This window comes from Dipodomys ordii, unplaced genomic scaffold (genome assembly GCF_000151885.1).
Source record: "Dipodomys ordii isolate 6190 unplaced genomic scaffold, Dord_2.0 Scaffold158, whole genome shotgun sequence".
Lineage (NCBI taxonomy): Eukaryota > Metazoa > Chordata > Mammalia > Rodentia > Heteromyidae > Dipodomys > Dipodomys ordii.
This window is the reverse complement of record NW_012267374.1, coordinates 2,358,530-2,378,258: the sequence shown is the minus strand read 5'-3', so window position 1 is coordinate 2,378,258 and position 19,729 is coordinate 2,358,530. Positions and strand designations below refer to the sequence as shown.

Sequence of the window (19,729 nt, the reverse complement as noted above, 5' to 3'; positions counted from 1 at the left end):
GGTAGTATTTGAATAAAGCCAGTGTTTTAAATGTAAGCGTTTCTAGCAATCAGTGAACTAACTCATTGTTTGGTAGGATTTACAATGAAATTTGCAATTTCTTCTATCATTTACTGCATAGTTAGAATCTTTATATCAAAGATGTCAGTAGATAGAATGAATCTAGTTCTCACTCCAAATGGACTTACTAGGTGAAAGCATGATTGGGCAAGTGTAACTCACTTTCCACGCATAGTTTCCAAACACAGCTACATAGCTTTCTGAAGGAGGGAGGTGTTTCAGTGGCTTCTATTGAATTCTAATATATTTCCACTCATTACTCCAATTCTAAATGTGCTGGGATGTGTACATTTATACTTGACCCAATTAGTGAAAGTATGTTTTCTTGGTGACTGGCAATTATTTCATTGTTGAGAACAAGCCCAAAGGTAGCACAGTCTTTGCACATCTTGCCCAGGCTGTTTTTCAGTCTATTAGTATTTGAGAATATTGGTTACCACACAGGGTAGAAAAATCTGCTTTTAGAGGTAGTTGGATAAGAGATTGTCAGTCTGTCAACAGTACTAGCACTTTGGGCCAGATCATTGATTGGGGTAGGCAGGGTGGTGGGGAACGACTTATGTGCTGAGGGTTAAAAGCTTACCAGTATCTTGCCTTAGTTATTAGATTTCAGTTGTACCATCGCCCCCCTTCCTCCCAGTGGCAACCATGTTCCCTAAATAGCCTTCAGCATGTCAATTTGCTTTATTAGGGAAAATTTCACAAAAAAGCTGAAAAGAACAGTTTTAATGATCCACTTATTTTTACTGTATTTGTTTTATGTAATTTTAAATAATTTAATTTTTAATATGTTAACTTAGAACGTTCTTCCAGGAATAGTAAACTTGTTTATGTTATCTGCCCCTTCGGGAAAATAAAACATACTATGATTGTCAAGGTTAGATGTCAAAGTTTTAGAACAGAGGAAGAATGTGAACCTAAGTACAGGAAAAAGCAACTGCTCAGTGACACAAAAGAAAATCCCAAAGAAAGTCCACTTTGACATTGTCTTAAGTAAACTTTTATATAACTCCAATACTATTATTTCTCTAACATCAGATCCATATTCACATTTTCCTGTGTGCGGTACCAGCATTTTCCCCACCCCTCCTTCAAGATCAGGTCTATTGTCTTGAATATTTATTTTGTTTTATCCTGGTTATATGATTTCTGCCTTTGAACAGATTATAAATTAAGAGCTAAGTCTAAACTTTCAGTTTTCTGGTTAAATTTGTCGATAGAGGTTTTGCTCTGATGTCCGCATGAAAACGTGGCATGGCTTTTCTAGGATTAGTGTTTAGATGCTTGGTTATTCTGTAAGTGACTCCTTTTGGTTTTGTCTTTAGTCCATTTATTTGCAAAGTCACCAAGGAATTTTACAATATTAAGAAAATCTATGTGTTAGCTGCTGCTTCTGAGGTACCAACCTCTTGCTGCTGGCCCCATTTAGAGACTGAACTTAGGCTCCTTAATTACTTAAATGCCTAGTTTGTTTTTTTAAAGATCTCATCTAGTATGTCTGGATGACATCTCCCCTTGGATGACAAGACATCTCAAAATTATATCCGAATACAAATCCTTATTTTTGCCTCGTTTCCCCCACTTACTCTGTATTAGCTTCCCATCGCAACAACAAAACACTTGTAAGAATTAACCTAAAAGGTCCTGTAGTTTTGGAGGTTCAGTCCATCAATCATGACTGCTTTGGGTCTGTGGCATGGTAATACATCATGGATGCATGCTGGAGCAAGTTTCTCTCATCAGCCAGAAAGCAGAAGAGGGACACAAGACTTGCCAGCACGGCTCAAATGACCTAAGAACCTCTATGTAGGCTGTACCTCCTAAAGGTTCTATCTACCACCTTTCAAAAACACTACCCTGGAGACAATGTCAACATGGACTTGGGGGGAAACTTAGCCTAACGTGGCAAATCCTTGATTTTTTTGTTTTTTAAAGCTAACAAGTACCTCAAGCTAATAAAAATGTATGAGGTGGACACTGGTGGCTCATGACTGTAATCCTAGCTACTCAGGAGGCTGAGATATGTGGATTGCTATTCAAAGCCAGCCAATCAGGAAAGTCCACAAGACTCTTATCTACAGTTAACCACCGGAACACAGGAAGTAGCTCTGTGGCTCAAGTGGTAGAGTGCTGACCTTGAGCTGAAGAGCTGAGAGTCAGCGCCCCAGATGCAGAGTTCAAGCCCCATGACCACCCCCCCCAAAAAAAGTATGGGTTCACCTAAAATTTAAGACCAATCATTTAACTTTTTTTTTAACCTCATATATGTCCAAATAAGATCCTTGTGCCAGCCACAATGACTGTTTACCTGAGCTTTTTCATTCAAGATTAGTGCTCTGCTACTTTGAGCCATGAACTACTGGTTTCCTGGTGGTAAACTGGAGATGAGTTCCACACTTTCCTGCCAAGGCTGGCTTTGAACAGTGATCCTCAGATCTCACATCCTGAGTAGCTCTGATTACATGTTGATCACTTCTACAGTTCCTGTTGTAGCCAGAATACTTCCTGCTGTAGGCCGTTCGCTGCCACTATGGAGTTTCATGGTTAGTTTTAGCATTTAATGTATTTAATACTTGTAATTAATGGGAGTAATCATGGCAGAATCTAAAAACACAAATTTCACAGAATTATTGCAGGAACCTCAAAACGTAAAATGTATAGGAAGAAAGGCATATATATAATTGGGAAAGCCAATGAGTGCTAATTTTTCTCAATCAGAATTTAGGGAAATTGGTTAATGAACTCAATATGGACCATGTAGAAAAATGAAAGTTACAAGGAAAACTTAAAGAATTATGATTATATTGCATTGAAAGTGGATTTAGGGAGCGAACAGCTTTTTAAACCTACTTTGCATCTGAACTCCAAATTCATTAAATCTCCTAAGTCAACATGGAATAGACAACAAAATATGCTCACAACTGGTAGTTTTAACTCAACTGACTCATTTTTACCAGCCTGCTTTCACTTATGCAAGTTTTAAATTCCTGTTCCTTGGACTTCTCCTTTTGAGGAAACAATGTCTTTTGCAGCCAGATGCTAGGGCTCCTCCAGTAAACCTAAACTTAGCTATTCAGAAGACAGATCTGGAGGTTCAAAGGCAACCCAGGAAGAAAAGTCCACAAGACCTGTCTCCAAAATAACAAGCAAAAAGCTGGGCTGTTTGTCATAGCTCAAGTTGGACAAGCAGGAGGCCCTGAGTTCAAATCCCAGGATCTCCAAAAGAACAAATGTTTGCAAGGTAGGAGTGGTGGCTCAAGCCTGTAATCTTAGCTGCTTGGAAGCAGAGATCAGATCATAGTTTGAGGCTAGCCTAACCAAAAAAAGTCTGAGTGTGGTAGTACACACCTGTTATTTCAGCTGTGGGGGAAGCACAAGTAGGTTCATGACACAAGATGGCACAAAGTGAGACCTTTCTTTGAAAATAACCAGTGCCAGCTGGCTGGTGCTGTGGCTCAGACAACACAATGCCTGCCTTGCAGCCCTTGGTTCAAACTATCACAATCCAGCATGTGTCCAGCACATAGGCAAACCCACATCCACCATGCCCCAAACATCCCAAAGCCTATTCTGCTGGGCTGTCCTTTAAAGACTCCCTGCCTCAAAGTACCTTTTTTGTTTTTTGAGATAGTGGTAGTGTAAGGTCCGCTCCTGGATGGCCAGCAGACTCCACCCTCCTCGCAGCAAAGTCTCCACCCAGTACCTGCGTTACCTAGGCAACTGGGACACCTGGAAGAGGTCACATCTGCATCCGCTGAGGTCACATCCGAATTTGATGTGGCCACACCTTTCCCCGCCCATACCCTAGATAAGGCCTAGCCCAGGCCCGGACGTTCTCTGGCTCTTCTTTTCTGCTCTCACTCTCTCGCTTGCTCTTGCTCTTCTTTTCTGCTCTCACTCACTCTCTTGCTGCTCTTTTCTTGCTCTCTCTGTTCTTTTCTTGCTCTCTTTCCCAGCCACGTGGAGTGCAAACCTTGCCTGGTCCCAGCAGGTCTACCCCTTACCTGAATACCACGTGAGTGCTACTGTTCTTACCCCTCTCTCTGCTCTTTTCTGGCTCTTTTCTCTCTCTTTCCTCTCTTCCCAACTCTCTCTCATTCCCAGGCCTTTCCCAGCCACGTGGAATGCCAACCTTGCCTGGTCCCAGCAGGTCTACTGAATAAACCTACCCCTTACCTGAATACCACGTGTGTGCCTGGTGCAGTTCTTAATCGGTTACCTCTTTTTAAAAACCTAACAGGTAGGACTGTAACTCTTTAAAATTTGTCTGGCAAAATCCGTTTCCTTTTCTCCAAAAACCTTTTTCACTATTTAGCTACATCAGTGAACTGAATTTACAGTATCAAAAAGACCACCCCATGCATGATGCAGAAACACATCGTTGGGAATGACAAGAGGTATCTACCAATGCCTGCATCATACGCATAAACAAAAGGACAGATAAGAAAAAGCAAGCTGGAATGTTCAGAAATTTGCTGAGTTTGAGTTGTCCTTAATTATAGATTTGTTTGTAATTAAAAGGAACCCCAGAAAATCACTCAATATTCTTCTAAGCAAGAACTGCTTCCCAGGGGCATAAGGAGAAGTAGACAAAGGGCAGACGGGAAGGCCTACAAAGGCAGAACTAGGAAAGGAAGCCTGGGGGAAGAGAGGAGAGGGGCCAAGGGGCCAGAGGAAGAATATGAGAAATTCATTCTTCTCCCTTCTACCAGATTCTCTTCTAAGGGTTGACTCCCAGCTGGAAAGGGTCTCCACCCCCTAAAATCTCATGTTTTTGTTCCCTCAGCTCCCAGGAGACTATAGCCCCAGACTGGGTTCTAGGCCCTTTTTCAAAAAAAGGATATAAGTACTGGAAACCAAGACGGAGTCTCCTCACTTGGGCTATGGGGGACGGGCTCACTTTCATGTTTAATTCTTACATCACTTTTGTTCTTACTCTGTTTCTTCCATAATTACCTCTTCTGCTTGAGTGAGATGAAGGCAAGGATCTTGGATGGTTTCCAAGTGCTGCTCTCACCTACTCGTAAAAGACGAATCAGTAGCTTTTAGTGAGAGACTCACTTCTGTGCTTAGTACTAAAAGTATCTTGCTTTGTATTGTTGATTTTAATGGTTTTTAAAAAATTTTATATGGTACTCATTAGTGTCATTTGAATACCAGAGAAAACCAAGTTTTCCATGGTGATGATGTCCTCATCAGTATTGGAAAACCTTTCCCATGGTTGACTCCTCACATAATTAAACAATAGGTAGAAAAGCCTTGAAATAATCTATACAACCTTTACTAACATACTGAAACATGAGTTGGGTGTCAGTGACTCATGTCTGTAAACCTAGCTACTCAGGAGGCTGAGATCTAAGGATGGCTGTTCGAAGCCAGCCTGGGCAGAAAAAGTCCATGAGACTCTTATCTCCAATAAATTGCTCAGAAAAAGCCGGAAGTGGTGCAGTGTCTCAAGTGGCAGAACACTAGTCTTGAGTGAAAAAGCCAAGTGAGAGTGAGAGGTCCTGAGTTCAATCCCCAGAACAAATAATAAATAAGACTTTAGGATGACAGGCTCAGCCTTTTGCTAGAAGGTATCAAAGCCTGTATTTGTCTTAGTTACTTTTTAAGGGTCATAGTTTTTTGTTGTTTTTTGTCAGTCGTGGGGCTTGAACTCTGGGTCTGGGCACTGTCCCTCAGCTCTTGAGCTCAAGGCTAGCGCTCTATCACTTGAGCCACAGTGCCACTTCTGGCCTTTTCTGCTTATGTGGTGCTGAGGATTCAAACCCAGGGCCTCATGCATGCAAGGCAAGCACTCTACCACTGAGCCACCTTCCCAGCCCAGGGTCATAATTTTCTGTGCATATCATAAACTAAATTTCAAGTTGACAGTCCCCCGAGCATGTGTGTGTTTAAATTCTGCTGACTGAATAAGTTCTGGCATTTTTTGTTTAGGTGAATTACGTGAAACACTTACCCTAACTTAGATGATGCTATTCTGGTTAACAAGACTACCCAGAGCTCTATAGGGTCTGCTTGCACTTGATTCTTCAATTGTGGGGATCCGGTCATGGGGACTGAACTCTGGGCCTGGGCGCTGTCCCTCAGCTCTTCAGCTCAAGGCTAGCGCTCTACCACTTGAGCCACAGCGCCACTCCCGGCTTCTTTTCTTTTTGCTTATGTGGTGCTGAGGAATCAAACCCAGAGCCTCATGCATGCAAGGCAAGCGCTCTACCACTGAGCCACCTTCCCAGCCCCCTCTCCCTCTCTTTACTCTCTTCTCTTGAATAAAGTTAGTTATTCATTGAAATTACCTTCAAATTAAATGGTGTGTGTGCCTGCCCCTTGCCTCCCACTACCAGTTTTTTTGGTGTGGACATGTACTGCCCCTACAGCATCCATTTGCATAGTGCTTTTCATATGTTATTGAATAAAGTCCCACAATGCTCTCTGGGATACAACATTAAATAATGAGCTTTAGGTATTGTAGTCTCATTATGTCTTGATGAGTTCTTGCCATGGAAGAGCTCCACATGTCACTGAAGTCTTAATTTCCTTACCTAATTTTTACATGTTTAGGATGTGATTTGTAAAGGCCTTACTGGCTTTAAGACTTAACGAGCACTTATCCAAAAGTTGAGTGTTTAAGGGTAAAGCTAAACAGCCTGAATCTTGTTAAGTTATAAGACTAAAGGACACAGGAAGTCAGAGGCAGTTTTTGAACTTTTGTAGTCAACCACTAGAAGAAACAAACCTGTAAGACATTCATTCATATAAAATGTACTCAAGTGAGGAAGGCCATTGCACAAAAACCAGGGACAAGGCTAGAATATGACTACCAGTCACACATATTCTAGATTCCTGGTTCAATATATTTATTAATTTACACTGTACTGTCAAGACTGACCCACCCATAACTTATTAAAGACTGTGAAAAGTACAAGAACGAAAGTTTTAGTTATATTTTAAGTATGCTATTTGTTGTATTCTAAAGTACATCAAAGATGTTGTAATAACCATCTGTTTGGGGTTAGCAGTGCACATTGTGGTGGTCACACATGTCTCTCCTCACCAGGAGTCTCCTTTGGTGACTTATATGAATGGCCTCCCTTTGCCCTTAAGTTAAATGGGATACTTGGGTCACTCATCGTTCCTTAGCAGCCGCCCCATGTTAGCCTTGCCACATGGTCAGTCTTTTGTTTTGTAGGTCTGATGAAGCCTAAAAGTTCTAGTTCAGAAACAGCTCTAATAAACCGAGCACTGGAGACTCTAGGTAAGGAAACTGACCATGTTAAATTTTGACAGAGGTTAAAATTTCAATGTTAAAGAAGTAGTAGTTGAATTATATACTCCTCAAATTAGCATAAATAACCCTTAACGGAAAACATTAAATGCAATTAGAACATACTGTCAGTAATATACAAATGGAAAAGTGCTTCCTGAACACTTACCCAGAGTCTAAATTTTAGAAGAATATAAAAACTGCCCTCCCTCACTTTGAAACAAACATTAGAAAAGTAGAGAAATGACTACTTCTGGTACAGTCTCATTAAATTCAGAATACTTAGAAATTTAAGTTTTTCTCAAATGGCATGGTTAATGCTAAAAAGTTAACTTCTTATCTAGGTGCTAATGACTCATGCCTATAATCCTAGCTACTCAAGTGGCTGAGATCTGAGGATTATGATTCGAAGCTATCCAGGGCATGAAAGACAGTGAGACTAATCTCTAATTAACCAGCAAAAAACTGAAGCTGTGGTTCAGTGGCAGACTGTTGTCCTTACGCAAAAAAGCTCAGGGACAGTGCCCAGGCCCTGAGTTCAAGCCCCAGGTCTGAAGAGGAGAAAAAAAAAGTTAACATCTTTACAAAGGCTAGTACAAATCTACAGAAATAACAAAACTTTTTTTCCCTTCTGGTGCTAAGCCTTGTGCATGCAAAGCAGTACTCTACTACTGAGCTACATTTTCCAGTCCAAGAAACTATAGACACTTAAAAAACCAAGAACAAAAACTGTACTTTTGTTTTCATTATACTTGTTGGTGCTTGCTACTGAGCTATCCATGCCCACCCTTGCCCCTCCCCCACAGTTAACTTCTCATCCTCAATTTGAATACTCTAGACCTGATTTCTTTAAAGGATACTGGATAATTTCGTTTCTTTCTTCTGAGGTGGTAGCATTCCCATCCATTTGCTCAGCAGCTGTCACAACTGTTGCAAAAGCCTTTTGAGTACACAAGACAGAGGAAAACAGAAATATCTAAAGTCACCAAATATCTTTTACTATACTCTCTGATGTTTCCATAATAAGCTATATCTAATACTGCTGGTAGCTGGTATATTTTTTTTCATTATATGAAATGTCACCTCCTTAAAACTGATAATCATTTCAAAGCAAGTTATACATTAAAAGATAACACAATGGCTCCTGAATAATCTTGTTTCAGAAAACCACAAAGTATTTAGAGAACCGAAGAAACAAAGAGAATCAAAATTAAAAGGCCAAGAAAACCCTGTATCTTCTACCTTCAATTTCCTTTACCCCAGAAAAATTGGCCTATTTTTCTTAGAAGCAGGTAATTGGGGAATATTTTTAATGGTGAGAAGACGAGACTTTCTGCAGAGCTCAGATCTCTGTAATTCTATTCTGAGGAAAAAAATATTATAAAGAATAATGACAGTTGTCCATCACTCTCAAGCTTACTCTTGCACTTCTTGACTGTTAATCTTTTGTAGTCCTTTCAATTTTTTTCTTTTATGCAAAGAAAAAAAATGCTAGCCAATAACATACTTACTTTGTGGAGTACCACAAAACAGACCTAAATTGTTTAGTTTTCCTTAATGCTAACAGATCACATATTTATTTTGATCTGGCCTGAATGCAGAATTGGCTTGGTTGAGGAATGCAGGATCAGAGAGCAGACTGGGAGTGAGGATTGCTGAGCTTCTGAAGAATGAGGCAGTTTATGCTTTCCAAATAAAAGAAAATATTCCAGGGAAGTTGCCATGGGTAAGATAGCCAAATCCAGAGTTTGCTCTTTTCTTCCTGACATACCTCTGACCAGTCCACAAGGTTGATTAGCCTGCTACACTCCAGGTGCAGTTTGTATGCTATGCAGATGTCAGGGGCGGTATTTGGAATGCAGCCTTCTTCACTCTTTAGGGCTTCATTCTAAAAAAAATGGTAAGCTAAAGTGATGATTAAGAAAAATGAGGCATTAGTCAACCCTTCCTAATATCTCTAGTAAACTAGTAATCTGGTTTCTTTAGTCAATGGACTCATTAGAAATTTAAAGCTCTTATTAAGCTTTAGGTCTTGGTCATATCTCTCTAGCTCCTAGTCACTGGAAAAATATTCCCAGGACAGAAGACAAGCATATTTTTCATTTTAATCATAAATTATTTTCTGAAACCCCATACATTTCTAGTTGTGATATCTAATTTAGGGAATCCTTTAACTAGTAGAGGTATAAGTTATCTCGAAGACTATTCTATCAACATTGTAAATCTTAAGCACTGTAGAAGCCACCAGTATCTTTTCAACCTACAATATTTAAAATCCATAGTTCTTACTCAGAACACAATCATATATACAAGCTGCCCAAGCTACATATCTTCCCCACTGAAACCACATCTGTTTTTATTTTCTGTGATGCCACTACTAAGATTGTGTGAGTTTTAATCTGTACCTTATATATTAGAAGTAATTGAAGCCTGGCTTCAGCGACTTACACCTATAATCCTAGCTACTCAGGAGGCTGAGATCTGAGGGTCTCAGTTCAAAGCCAGCCCAGGCAAGAAAGTCTGTGAGACTCTTATCTTCAATTAACCACCAGAAAACTGGAAGTGGCTCAAGTGGTAGAGCACTAGCCTTGAGCTGAAGAGCTCAGGGACAGTGCCCAGGTCCAGAGTTCAAGACCCATGGGGGAAAAAAAAAAGTAACTTGTTTTATTATTCCTTAACATGCAAGTTTCCTACCACCCCTCACTGAAAACCAGATTTGTGTTTTCCTACCGCTCAGTGTTGTCCTGCAGTAGATAGCATGCTGTGCATTCTGCAATGGGAAGCTAGCGTGTGAGGACACCTCACAGGCTTCCGTGGGTCATATTTTTTTAAATTTCATTTTATTGTATAGAGTTACATGAGTAAGGAGTATACTTCTTGTCAAACACTGTTTGGTGCTGGTCCTGGTGCTTGGATTCAGGACCTAGGCGCTGTCCTGAGCTTTTTTTTTTTTAATAGCTCAAAGCTAATTTTCTACCACTTGAGCCACAGCTCCACTTCTGGCTTTTTTGGGGGTTAGTTGGAGGTAAGAGTCTAGAGGCTTTTCTGCCTAGGCTGGCTTATGTCTGAGTAGCCAGGATTACAGATGTGAGCCAGTGGTGCCAGGGTCAGTGAGTCACTTTTAAGTAATGTTTGCAGAATTACTCTAGGGACTTAAACTATTTCCAAATTACTTAATATATGTGGTTATAATTTATATTAAATAACAATCTCTTCAGGAGACATTTCCTTTTTTCACAAGCTCAAGTAGCATTATTTCCTCAGTCCTATCACAAGATCAAGTAGCATTATATCCTCAGCCCTGTGCCTAGGATCTGGCTGTATCATAGGAAAGGAAGACAGTTCATGATATGGTCAAAAATATGCAGCATCACCACTGATTGGTGGTTTTCATTGAGTTAGAAAATCCCTCTAAATTGAAAAGAGGTCTTAAAAAGATATGAAAGATACAGCTCCTACCTCCAGTCTTTGCTCATTAAACCAGAACTGCAAACAAGAGTGTTTTGTGACGATAAAGCACAAGGAGTGAGCTTCAGTTGAGAACCAAATCCCTCCTTACCTTTAGATAGTAGTAGGGGTTGTTGAGTGCTGTGTGGAGGGCGATTCTGGGAGAGGCATTCAGATGCTCCCGAAGGGTGTGGGCTGCGCTGAAGTACACCACCTCGTGGAGAGGCTGGGTCTCAGGAGGCAGAAGGTATTCTCTGAAATAGCCAGTTAGCTTTTAGATACAGACACAGACACACGGACACACACACACACACTTCCAATGTAAGTTTTATCAACTGAACAATCTACTGAGAAGGCAAAACGAACAAGAGCCAAATAAAACAAAATTCAAATATTAGATCTAGTATTTCATTCAGAACTACATCTCATCTTATCTCATCTATCTATCTATTTTTTGGAGGGTTCTCCCTATCTATCTATCTACCTATTTTTTTGGGGGGGGATCGAGTGGTGGGGCCTGAACTCTGGGCCTGGGCGCTGTCCCTCAGCTCTTCAGCTCACGGCTAGCCCTCTACCACTTGAGCCATAGCACCACTTCCGGCTTTTTTCTATTGGCTTATGTGGTGCGGAGGAATTGAACCCAGGGCCTCATGCATGCATGGCAAGTGCTCTACCAATGAGCCACCTTCCCAGCCCCTCATCTACATATTTTTAATAATGTCTGTACTTTTTTTCTGAACCGGGAGCAGGGCTTGAACTCAAGGCCTGGGCACTGTCCCTGAGCTTCTTTTGCTCAAAGCTAGTGTTCTACCACTTGAGCCACAGCTTCATTTTTGGCTTTTAGAGGAGTTTATTGGAGATAAAAGCCTCATTAACTTTTCTGCCTGGGCTGATAATTAAACCATTAACACTGTGATCTCAGCTTCTTGAGTAGCTAAGATTACAAGTGTGAGCAGGAAGTGACCAGATTCCTGGATATTCTTTATAAAAGTTATGCTCTAAATCTTTAAAGTCAAATTTAAAGTATGAATAACTAATTTTTAGCAGTATTGGTGCTTTGAACTCAGGGACTTATGCTTGCTAGGCACTTTCTACCACTTCACTTTCTACTCCCATTTCAGTCTTGCTATAGTTATTTTTTGATAGGATTTACAAGGTGGGCCTTGGACCATGAATGCCTCCTGCACAGCCTGGCTTCTTTGTTGAAGATGGGGTGGTATCTCACTAACTTTGCTCAGGTTGGCTCCAAACTTTGATCCTACCAATTTGTAGCCTGGATTATAGGTATCAGCTACTGCACCTGGCCTTAATGATTTTTTTTCTTTCATTTGCATTTATTTTAGGCTAAATGTATTTCTGTGCTGAAAGTTATTTTCTGGAATATCTTTTTCTTCTGTGTTATCTCTTCTGGTTTTTGCTCCTTTTCAGTCATGATCAACTCAGTGTGGCAGTGGAAGCTCATATATATGGGTCAGTCTGACCATGTGTTCTTTAAGTATCCTGGTCTTGCTAGTTTTCTCACCTGGATTCACTCAATGACCAGAGAATCTACATCTAAATTTTCAGTTCAGGATTACTCTATGCACTTTTAAATACATGCAGCAGAAATGCTGCACTTTGGGGGCCCTTGTGTTCAGCCAGTTAGGCCTGAGCATACTTGCCACCTTTTTAGAGTGACATCTTGTAGATAGCTAGTAGCTGTTCAGCTATGCATACCCTCCATACTTCAGGCAGTTCTTTCTTCATGGAAACCCAAAGAGCTGTGTGGTTTTCTCAAGTGGGATCAAGGGAGTACCAAATCACTTTCACAAGTCATGCTAGGCAGCTTACAGAAAGAGGAATCTTAATGAATTTCTTACATTAATTAAAAAACCAAAATAACCACATTCTCTATTTTTTTTTTTACCATAGCAAACTTTTACTCTTTCTTAATAATATTAAACACAAGGCTTAAGCCTAAAATCGAGAATTTAGGAGATTCTTTTGGGAGGATAATGGTTTATTTGCCATTTTTATTTTTATTTTCTGGGCAGTCATGGGGCCTGAACTCTGGGCCTGGGCGCTGTCCCTCAGCTCTTCAGCTCAAGGCTAGCGCTCTACCACTTGAACCATAGCGCCACTTCCACCTTTTTTCTTTTTGCTTATGTGGTGTTGAGGAATCGAACCCAGGGCCTTGTCCATGCAAGGCAAGCGCTCTACCACTGAGCCACCTTCCTAGCAGCCCGAGTGTTTTTTATATACAAGAATTATTTACTTTAGGAAGAAACAAAGGCTAAATTTCTTTCTTTCTTTTTTCTTTTTTTGTCAGTCGTGGGGCTTGAACTCTGGGCCTGAGCGCTGTCCCTCAGCTCTTCAGCTCAAGACTAGCATTCTACTACCTGAGCTACAGCACCACTTCTGGTTTTCTGATGGTTTCTTGGAGATAAGAGTTTCACGGAGTTTCCTACCCGGGCTGGTTTTGAACCATGATCCTCAGATCTCAGCCTTCTGAGAAGCTAGGATTACAGGCGTGAGCCACCGGCGCCCGGCACAAAGGCTAAACTTCAATTTCACAGTATGGAGAAAATTGTTAAGCAATAATGTTTCAATTATTAAAAATGTTGGCATAGCTAGCCTCTGGTGGCTCAAGCCTATAAACCTAGCTATTTAGGAGGCTGAGATCTGAGGATTGCTTGTTGAGTCTCTCATCTCCAGTTAACCACAAAAACAAAAAATCCAGAAGTAGAGCTGTGTCTTGGTGGTAAGAGTGCTAACCTTGAGCACAAAAGCTCAGCGTCAGTGCCCAGTTCCTAAGTTTAAGTCCCACAACCAGCACACACACACACATACACACGCGCAGGCACACACACACACACACACACACACAGACAGACACTATTCCTGGCATAAGTTAGAATTCCTACTTTTCACCTATGGATTAAATAGCAAATCAATTTTAATAAATTTAGAGCTAAGAATGTGGCTTAGCGGTAGAGTGCTTGCCTAGCATGCATGAAGCCCTGGGTTTGATTCCTCAGTCCCATATATTCAGAAATGGCTGGAAGTGGTGTTGTGGCTCAAGCCCCAGGACCGGAAAATAAATACAAAGCTAAACTTAAAAAAGAAGACATCACAAAGTCACTTTGGATCTATAATGAACTCAAGAGCAGGTCTGTCCCATAGCAATGACATCACCATTAGGTAGCCTGTAAGGCAGCAAACTGAACAAACTTTGGTACACACAAGCGAAGGCTGGTAATAGGTCACCCACTGGATTTAAGTAGTTAATGCACATGCCTGCATAAAGATTCCTGGAACTTAATCCAGTTCTGAGCTTGAAGTGTGTTAGCCACACCAGACTATATAGCTCATTTCAGTCAATGTAAGGAGAACAAAGAGCTACCTCAGCCCTGCCACCAGACATTCTTCCTCTTCTTCAAGAGTCTTTTCTCATCTCCTGGAGAGGAGACCACTTCCTATGAAAATCCCCTTATACACGCTCTAGTCTGAGATAATCAGTGGCTTGAAGATGAAAGGAAAGATATTAACATTCACATCACTCATCCTCTCCCTCCTCCCATATCAAGGTCTCCTCATCCCTTCCCCCATTCTAATCCCAAATGCTGCTGAGTCCCCTGGAGCAAAACCTACCTACAGAGTAAGGTTTTGATTTGACCCTCACTAAGGGAACATTCTGCTTTCGTCTCAATTACTTAGCACTGAACTAAGTAAGCTGCTACTTCAGGAAATGTTTTCTGTGATGCTGGTGGCATCCTGGATGCCATGGAATGCCTATTTTGTAAGTTATGTGCCTAAATCCTAAACCTTCCTACCGCCCCCCTAAACCAACCTCACACAGTTACTCCCCTGGGGCTATTGTGGCTGCCATTTATAGCCCTGGAGCAAGGCTATGCACTTAAGGGCCTCGGCTCAATCCTCAATATTGGAGGGAAGGGGGACATTGGGTGAGACTTTATTGAAATCTTCATATGCAATGGAAGAATGGAAATCTCCCAAAACTAAAGTTATAGAAGAAATAAACTACTGCTTCACATTTATAGTCCTACCCTTTTTAAAATGTCTTTACAATTAATGTTTAAAAGATTCAGGCAAAATGCTATTTTTTTTTTCTCTCTATCTTCAGGTAAGTCTCTGTCTGAGGCAAAACATCTGCCTTATTTTGTTCCCACTGGGCTACATTAATTGAATACATACAAACTCAGTGCTGGGGCTTCTAGGGGCAAATGTCAGAGGAGACTTAGACTGTTGACCTCTCTCTAGGTTTTTGTACTTCTTCAGCTTTCTTTTACTTCTGTCTTTTAGTTTTAATATGCTACAATCCTAAACTCTTCCCTCTCTGGAAAGACAATCTTAGTAAAGACAGTAAGCTTGAGAATCAGAGATACGTGATTTCACATTTCATTCATGCTCAACATTATTCAATAACTGCTCTGAAGCCAGCCCTTAGGATAAAGATCATGAAAGGGGAACACTTGACACAGTTTCATAGCTCAGTTTGGGATGTGTAAGACCATAGAAGGCTGATATTTAGTTAAGTCTGTTAAATCGCACGGTAAAATAATTTCTAGTGACTGCAATGGGCATAACTTGTCAAGTCTCCTTGGGCAAGTTCTGAAAAATAATTCTTGACTAACAGTTCAGCTCAATATTGAAGATATCACTCACTTCATTATGGCACATTTCTCTCTTATAGCTTTGTCAGATTCTGTTGATCATTTTGTTTGGCATTTATATTTTTCAGCAACTAGGAAAGACCCTGTACTCACACTATCCTGGAAAATAGAAATTTTCACTTTGAGGAAGGGAATGCTATTTGCCAAATTTTACTGTCCTCAATAAAACTAAGCTGTTATTTTTTTGTTCAGTACTTTCTTCCACCTGGTGCCTTGCATGCTGGAGGATTTCAAATATCACTAAAAACAAACAAAACAGAATAAAACATGTTTCTGCTTTTTTTCTTTTTCTGCATACTTCTTTTTGTAGCATGGTCCAAATTTCCAAAAGGTAGCTTTGGATGGGTGATTTTACTGTTACATAAAGCAATTTACAATTCAGAATGATCTAGGTCCCAAGAATCCAGGACAGACTGAGAGATGCCTACATTTACTGAGGAGGTGGTTCAACAATGGATCTCATGCTGATAAGAGTTGTTCTGGTATTCTTTAGAAGTTCTTTATTCAGGACAAAATGGAGCAGCATGGCCAGTCTGCTTAGCCTGTTTTCTGGGCATGACCCAGATTTAGTATTTACTTCTAGCAAAGACAGAACCATGACAAAGTGAGATACAAGCACTTTAACAAAGTAAATAGGGGGGAAAAAACACTTTCTAATTCACTGTTTTTTCCTATGTGGCCTTATAAATTATGTTTAAATTTATATTTTTTAAGCTGACAGTATAAGAGTAAACTAAGAAATTTGATTAGATGCCTTAAAGGAAAAGGAATAAAACTAATAAATCTAAGTTGAATGGAGAAATACAAAAGACTAGGAAAAAAGTATCTTGGGTTGGTGATAGTTATTATGCCAATATTATTTGCAGGACCAGGACAATTACTAATACAAGACACAGACTCACCTCACCAGACAGTCAATGAAGTTCACAACTTTTTCTCTGAGTATTTCAAACTTGGTTTGCTTCTTACTTGTTCTTCTTAATTCTTTCATTTCCAATAAGGACTGTGGGTGAAAAGAATATACTTTTTCTGGTGATTCTGAGAAAAAGTTTCCAAGGGAGCTATTACTAGGTAGAGGCCACTAATGTTCTTTCTATAGGCAGAATGTACTAAAAGCCAAGTCAAATGTGCCCTTTTTTCTTTTTTTAAACATCTGGCAAGGCTCTGAGATGTTTTGCTTTAAGCAAATAAATTTTCAGGGAGAAAGGGAAAGTGCAGTTCATGTCACTCTTCAGTTATATAGTAAAGAACTCCATACTCAGAATCCATTTGTTCATTTAAGAAAAGGAATGAAACTGGATAAGAAAAAGCAGGAGAAAATACAAGAGACTGAGGAAGGGGTGAAACATGAAGAGAAGATGAAAGAAGGGACCATCAATAGCCACTATACCTTTTGGAAATAGTAACTAAAAAGATTTCACATTTTCTTGAGTAAAATATTTGTTATATCTACATAACTTGGCATTTACGGTACCAGTACCAATAACATTCTTCATTTGACAATCAAGATCATGAAGTTAGAACTGAAAAGTAACATACTGTTATATGGCTCAGTTTCTATTCTATATATAAATGTGCACTAAAATTATCAAGGAAAGTATCTAAAATGAATGAGTTCCTCCTTTGAACCTCTTCAAATTTGACCTACCAGAAAAATAAATACTTAGGCTAACAATCTGGTTGGGGTGTTTTGCAACTACGTTTGTTCCATTTTTCCTAATGAGCCTATAAAAACAGCTTCCACCAGTCTACTACACACAGGGTGTACGCATGCAGAGCTGAGGCGGGCAGCAGGACAAACAGAATGTGAATTTGAAAGTGTGAATTCAAGGTCAATACACCTACTAAATTGAAAGTGTTGTTCTGGTTATGGCTTGACAACAAAAATATCTTGGCATAGCTAATCTAGAGCACACATTGAAAAAATGACGTTGGAAGGAAATGAGACTTGACCTTCTGAAGATGATAGAGGTCTGTCTTCTGAAACCCCTTTGACTGTGACCCAGAAGCATCTTCTTCCTCTTTGGCATCTGTTTTCAATATATAACCAATATACAATAATTAGGGTAAGTCCAAGTCAAGAGAACAAACACTATATGAAGCCAAATGAAGTAAAATGTGGCAAGGGATCAAGGTATCATCAGGTAAATAATTTGTTCAATGCAGAAGGTCAATTAATATTACTTAATATATATGGTTCCATAAGTTCTTCAGAAACCACCTACTAAATTTTAAGTGTATCATAACGAAAACAAATCCTCTGAAATCAACAACAAAAAGCATCAAAATATTAGCGTTGTTATAGCTCCTTTTAAAAAAATCATGCAAATGTTAAACTATTTTTCTTTATGTAGATTGTAAACAACACAATCTCTGACAAACTTTTGTCTCTGCTTTTCAAATAACTATTTCTACAATACTACGTATTGGGAAATAGGTAGTGTATAAAAGTTGTGAAGTAATCTACTAAAACACAGTATAGCATGGTTCCTTAGCAAAATGAAGAGAAAACCGTAACTGGTAAAATGTACTACTGTGCTTTTGGAAAGCCGAGGCACTGATGCCCTCCTAAAGTTCAGGGTATATCTTGGGGCCTGATACTCACAAAGTTTGGCCCAAATCTAAAATAGAAGATAAAGCTAGAGAATATATATCATTCTCAAAGAAAAAAATTCTTCTTCACTGTAGATAACTTGTCTCAAAAAAAACATAATTTAAGGCCAATAAACCTACTGAATTCTTTATTCCATTTCACTAACATGTAGCAGTGCCTTAAAAATAATTCAAATCTGACATTCTGCCTTACTTAACCGTCCTCAATTTGTAATATCAAATCAGAAATAAAAAACCAGACTGCAAAGCCATATATTTCTACTTCCCCAATATAGGAAGTGTAAATTACACTTATTAACAGTGTTTTGAAAATAGACATTACTCCAAGATAGCTTTTGCTTTCATTTGTCATATTCTTTATTCTTTATGCTGTTAAGCATTTTAATGTTCAGTGTTCCCATTCCAAAAATATGTATTTCTTTAATGTTAGCATACCACAGAATTTGATCACTAGATGTTACCTGAACTGCAAATAAAATTATGAAAGTTTCTCTTTACAGCAATCATTAGAGACTTTTGAGTCTAATTTTGTAAAATAATTACATTTACCTGCTATTCTCTCTTTTCCTTTCTGTTGCCTTTTGCTTAGATAAATCTAAAGAATTTCTGTGCATCTAATACTAGTCCTAGTGCTTGAACAAGGGCCTGAGTGCTGCCCTAAGCTCTTTTGCTACAAGCTAGCACTTACCACTTGAACCACAACTCTACTTTTAACTTTTTGATGATTAAATGGACCTAAGAGTCTCATGGACTCTTGCAGGGGCTGGCTCTGAAACACAATTCCCAGTTATCAGTTCTTGAGTAGGGAGGATTAGAGGCATGAGCTACTGGTGCCTGGCTATGATACTCTATTGTTTAAACCACATCTAGAATAGAAGCAGGCTGACTATTGGTGACTGATATGGCGTGAAATTCTGAGGCTTAGTATACTGACTGACCATGAACTATATTTTGGTTAATGGAGGAATGTCACTGTCAGTAGAACTGGTAGGATATTACATTTTTACCATCAAGGTTCTGAAACTCAGCCAGGAATTCTTCTATTTTCTTTACTGTGCTGCCAAGCTGCTTTTCAGAAGAATTAAAAACCTTGTAACATTTCTTTAGTATGTTCATCAGTTCATCCTTTGCCAACATTCTGGAAAAGAGTGACAGATGTAACAGAACTAAAAAAAATGAATAAACTTAAAACATTTCCTACTTATTAAATATTTCTGGTCAGAGCAGATAGTATAAATTCCTCATTAGTAGTCCTCACTTTCCTTTGAAAAGATTTTCCTGAATATATATGACAGTGAGAGGTATTCTTGAAGAGCTCTCTCTCATCATAAAGCTTAAGCTTGGAAAATATTCAAAAATTTGGGCTCACAGCCTAGCTGTGAGTTTACTATGTTAAAATGCAGAACAAGTTTACTAGATATCTCTGATCCTTGGTTTTCTTGTCTGTAAAATGAAAAAAGTCATAACACATTATTAGATTAGATGAAAGCTTAATAATTAAACAAGTGAAGAAAGTATGACATGCTAAATGAATGCAGGTTTAAAAGTACCAAAAATAGAACTAACACAATCATCTTTTTTTTGGTCAGTCATGGGGCTTAACTCTAGGCCTGGGCACTGTCCCTCAGCTCTTCAACTCAAGGTAAGTGCTATACAACTTGAGCAACAGTGC

At 39.4% G+C, this 19,729-nt stretch overlaps 1 protein-coding gene across 1 annotated transcript in view; it reads right to left on the bottom strand.

Annotated features, from left to right (window-relative positions):
- Positions 1 to 6,896: 6,896 nt before the first annotated feature.
- The window catches only part of Orc3 (origin recognition complex, subunit 3), a 48,848-nt gene continuing 36,015 nt past the window's right edge, over positions 6,897 to 19,729 (bottom strand). The window contains exons 14-20 of the mRNA XM_013032848.1: positions 19,065 to 19,195; positions 17,398 to 17,474; positions 16,347 to 16,447; positions 10,884 to 11,025; positions 9,096 to 9,212; positions 8,185 to 8,264; positions 6,897 to 7,302 (exon numbers count right to left, since the gene is read on the bottom strand). Coding sequence (XP_012888302.1) covers positions 7,197 to 7,302; positions 8,185 to 8,264; positions 9,096 to 9,212; positions 10,884 to 11,025; positions 16,347 to 16,447; positions 17,398 to 17,474; positions 19,065 to 19,195 — 754 coding nt within the window. The 3' untranslated portion in view covers positions 6,897 to 7,196. The remainder of the gene's footprint in view (positions 7,303 to 8,184; positions 8,265 to 9,095; positions 9,213 to 10,883; positions 11,026 to 16,346; positions 16,448 to 17,397; positions 17,475 to 19,064; positions 19,196 to 19,729) is intronic.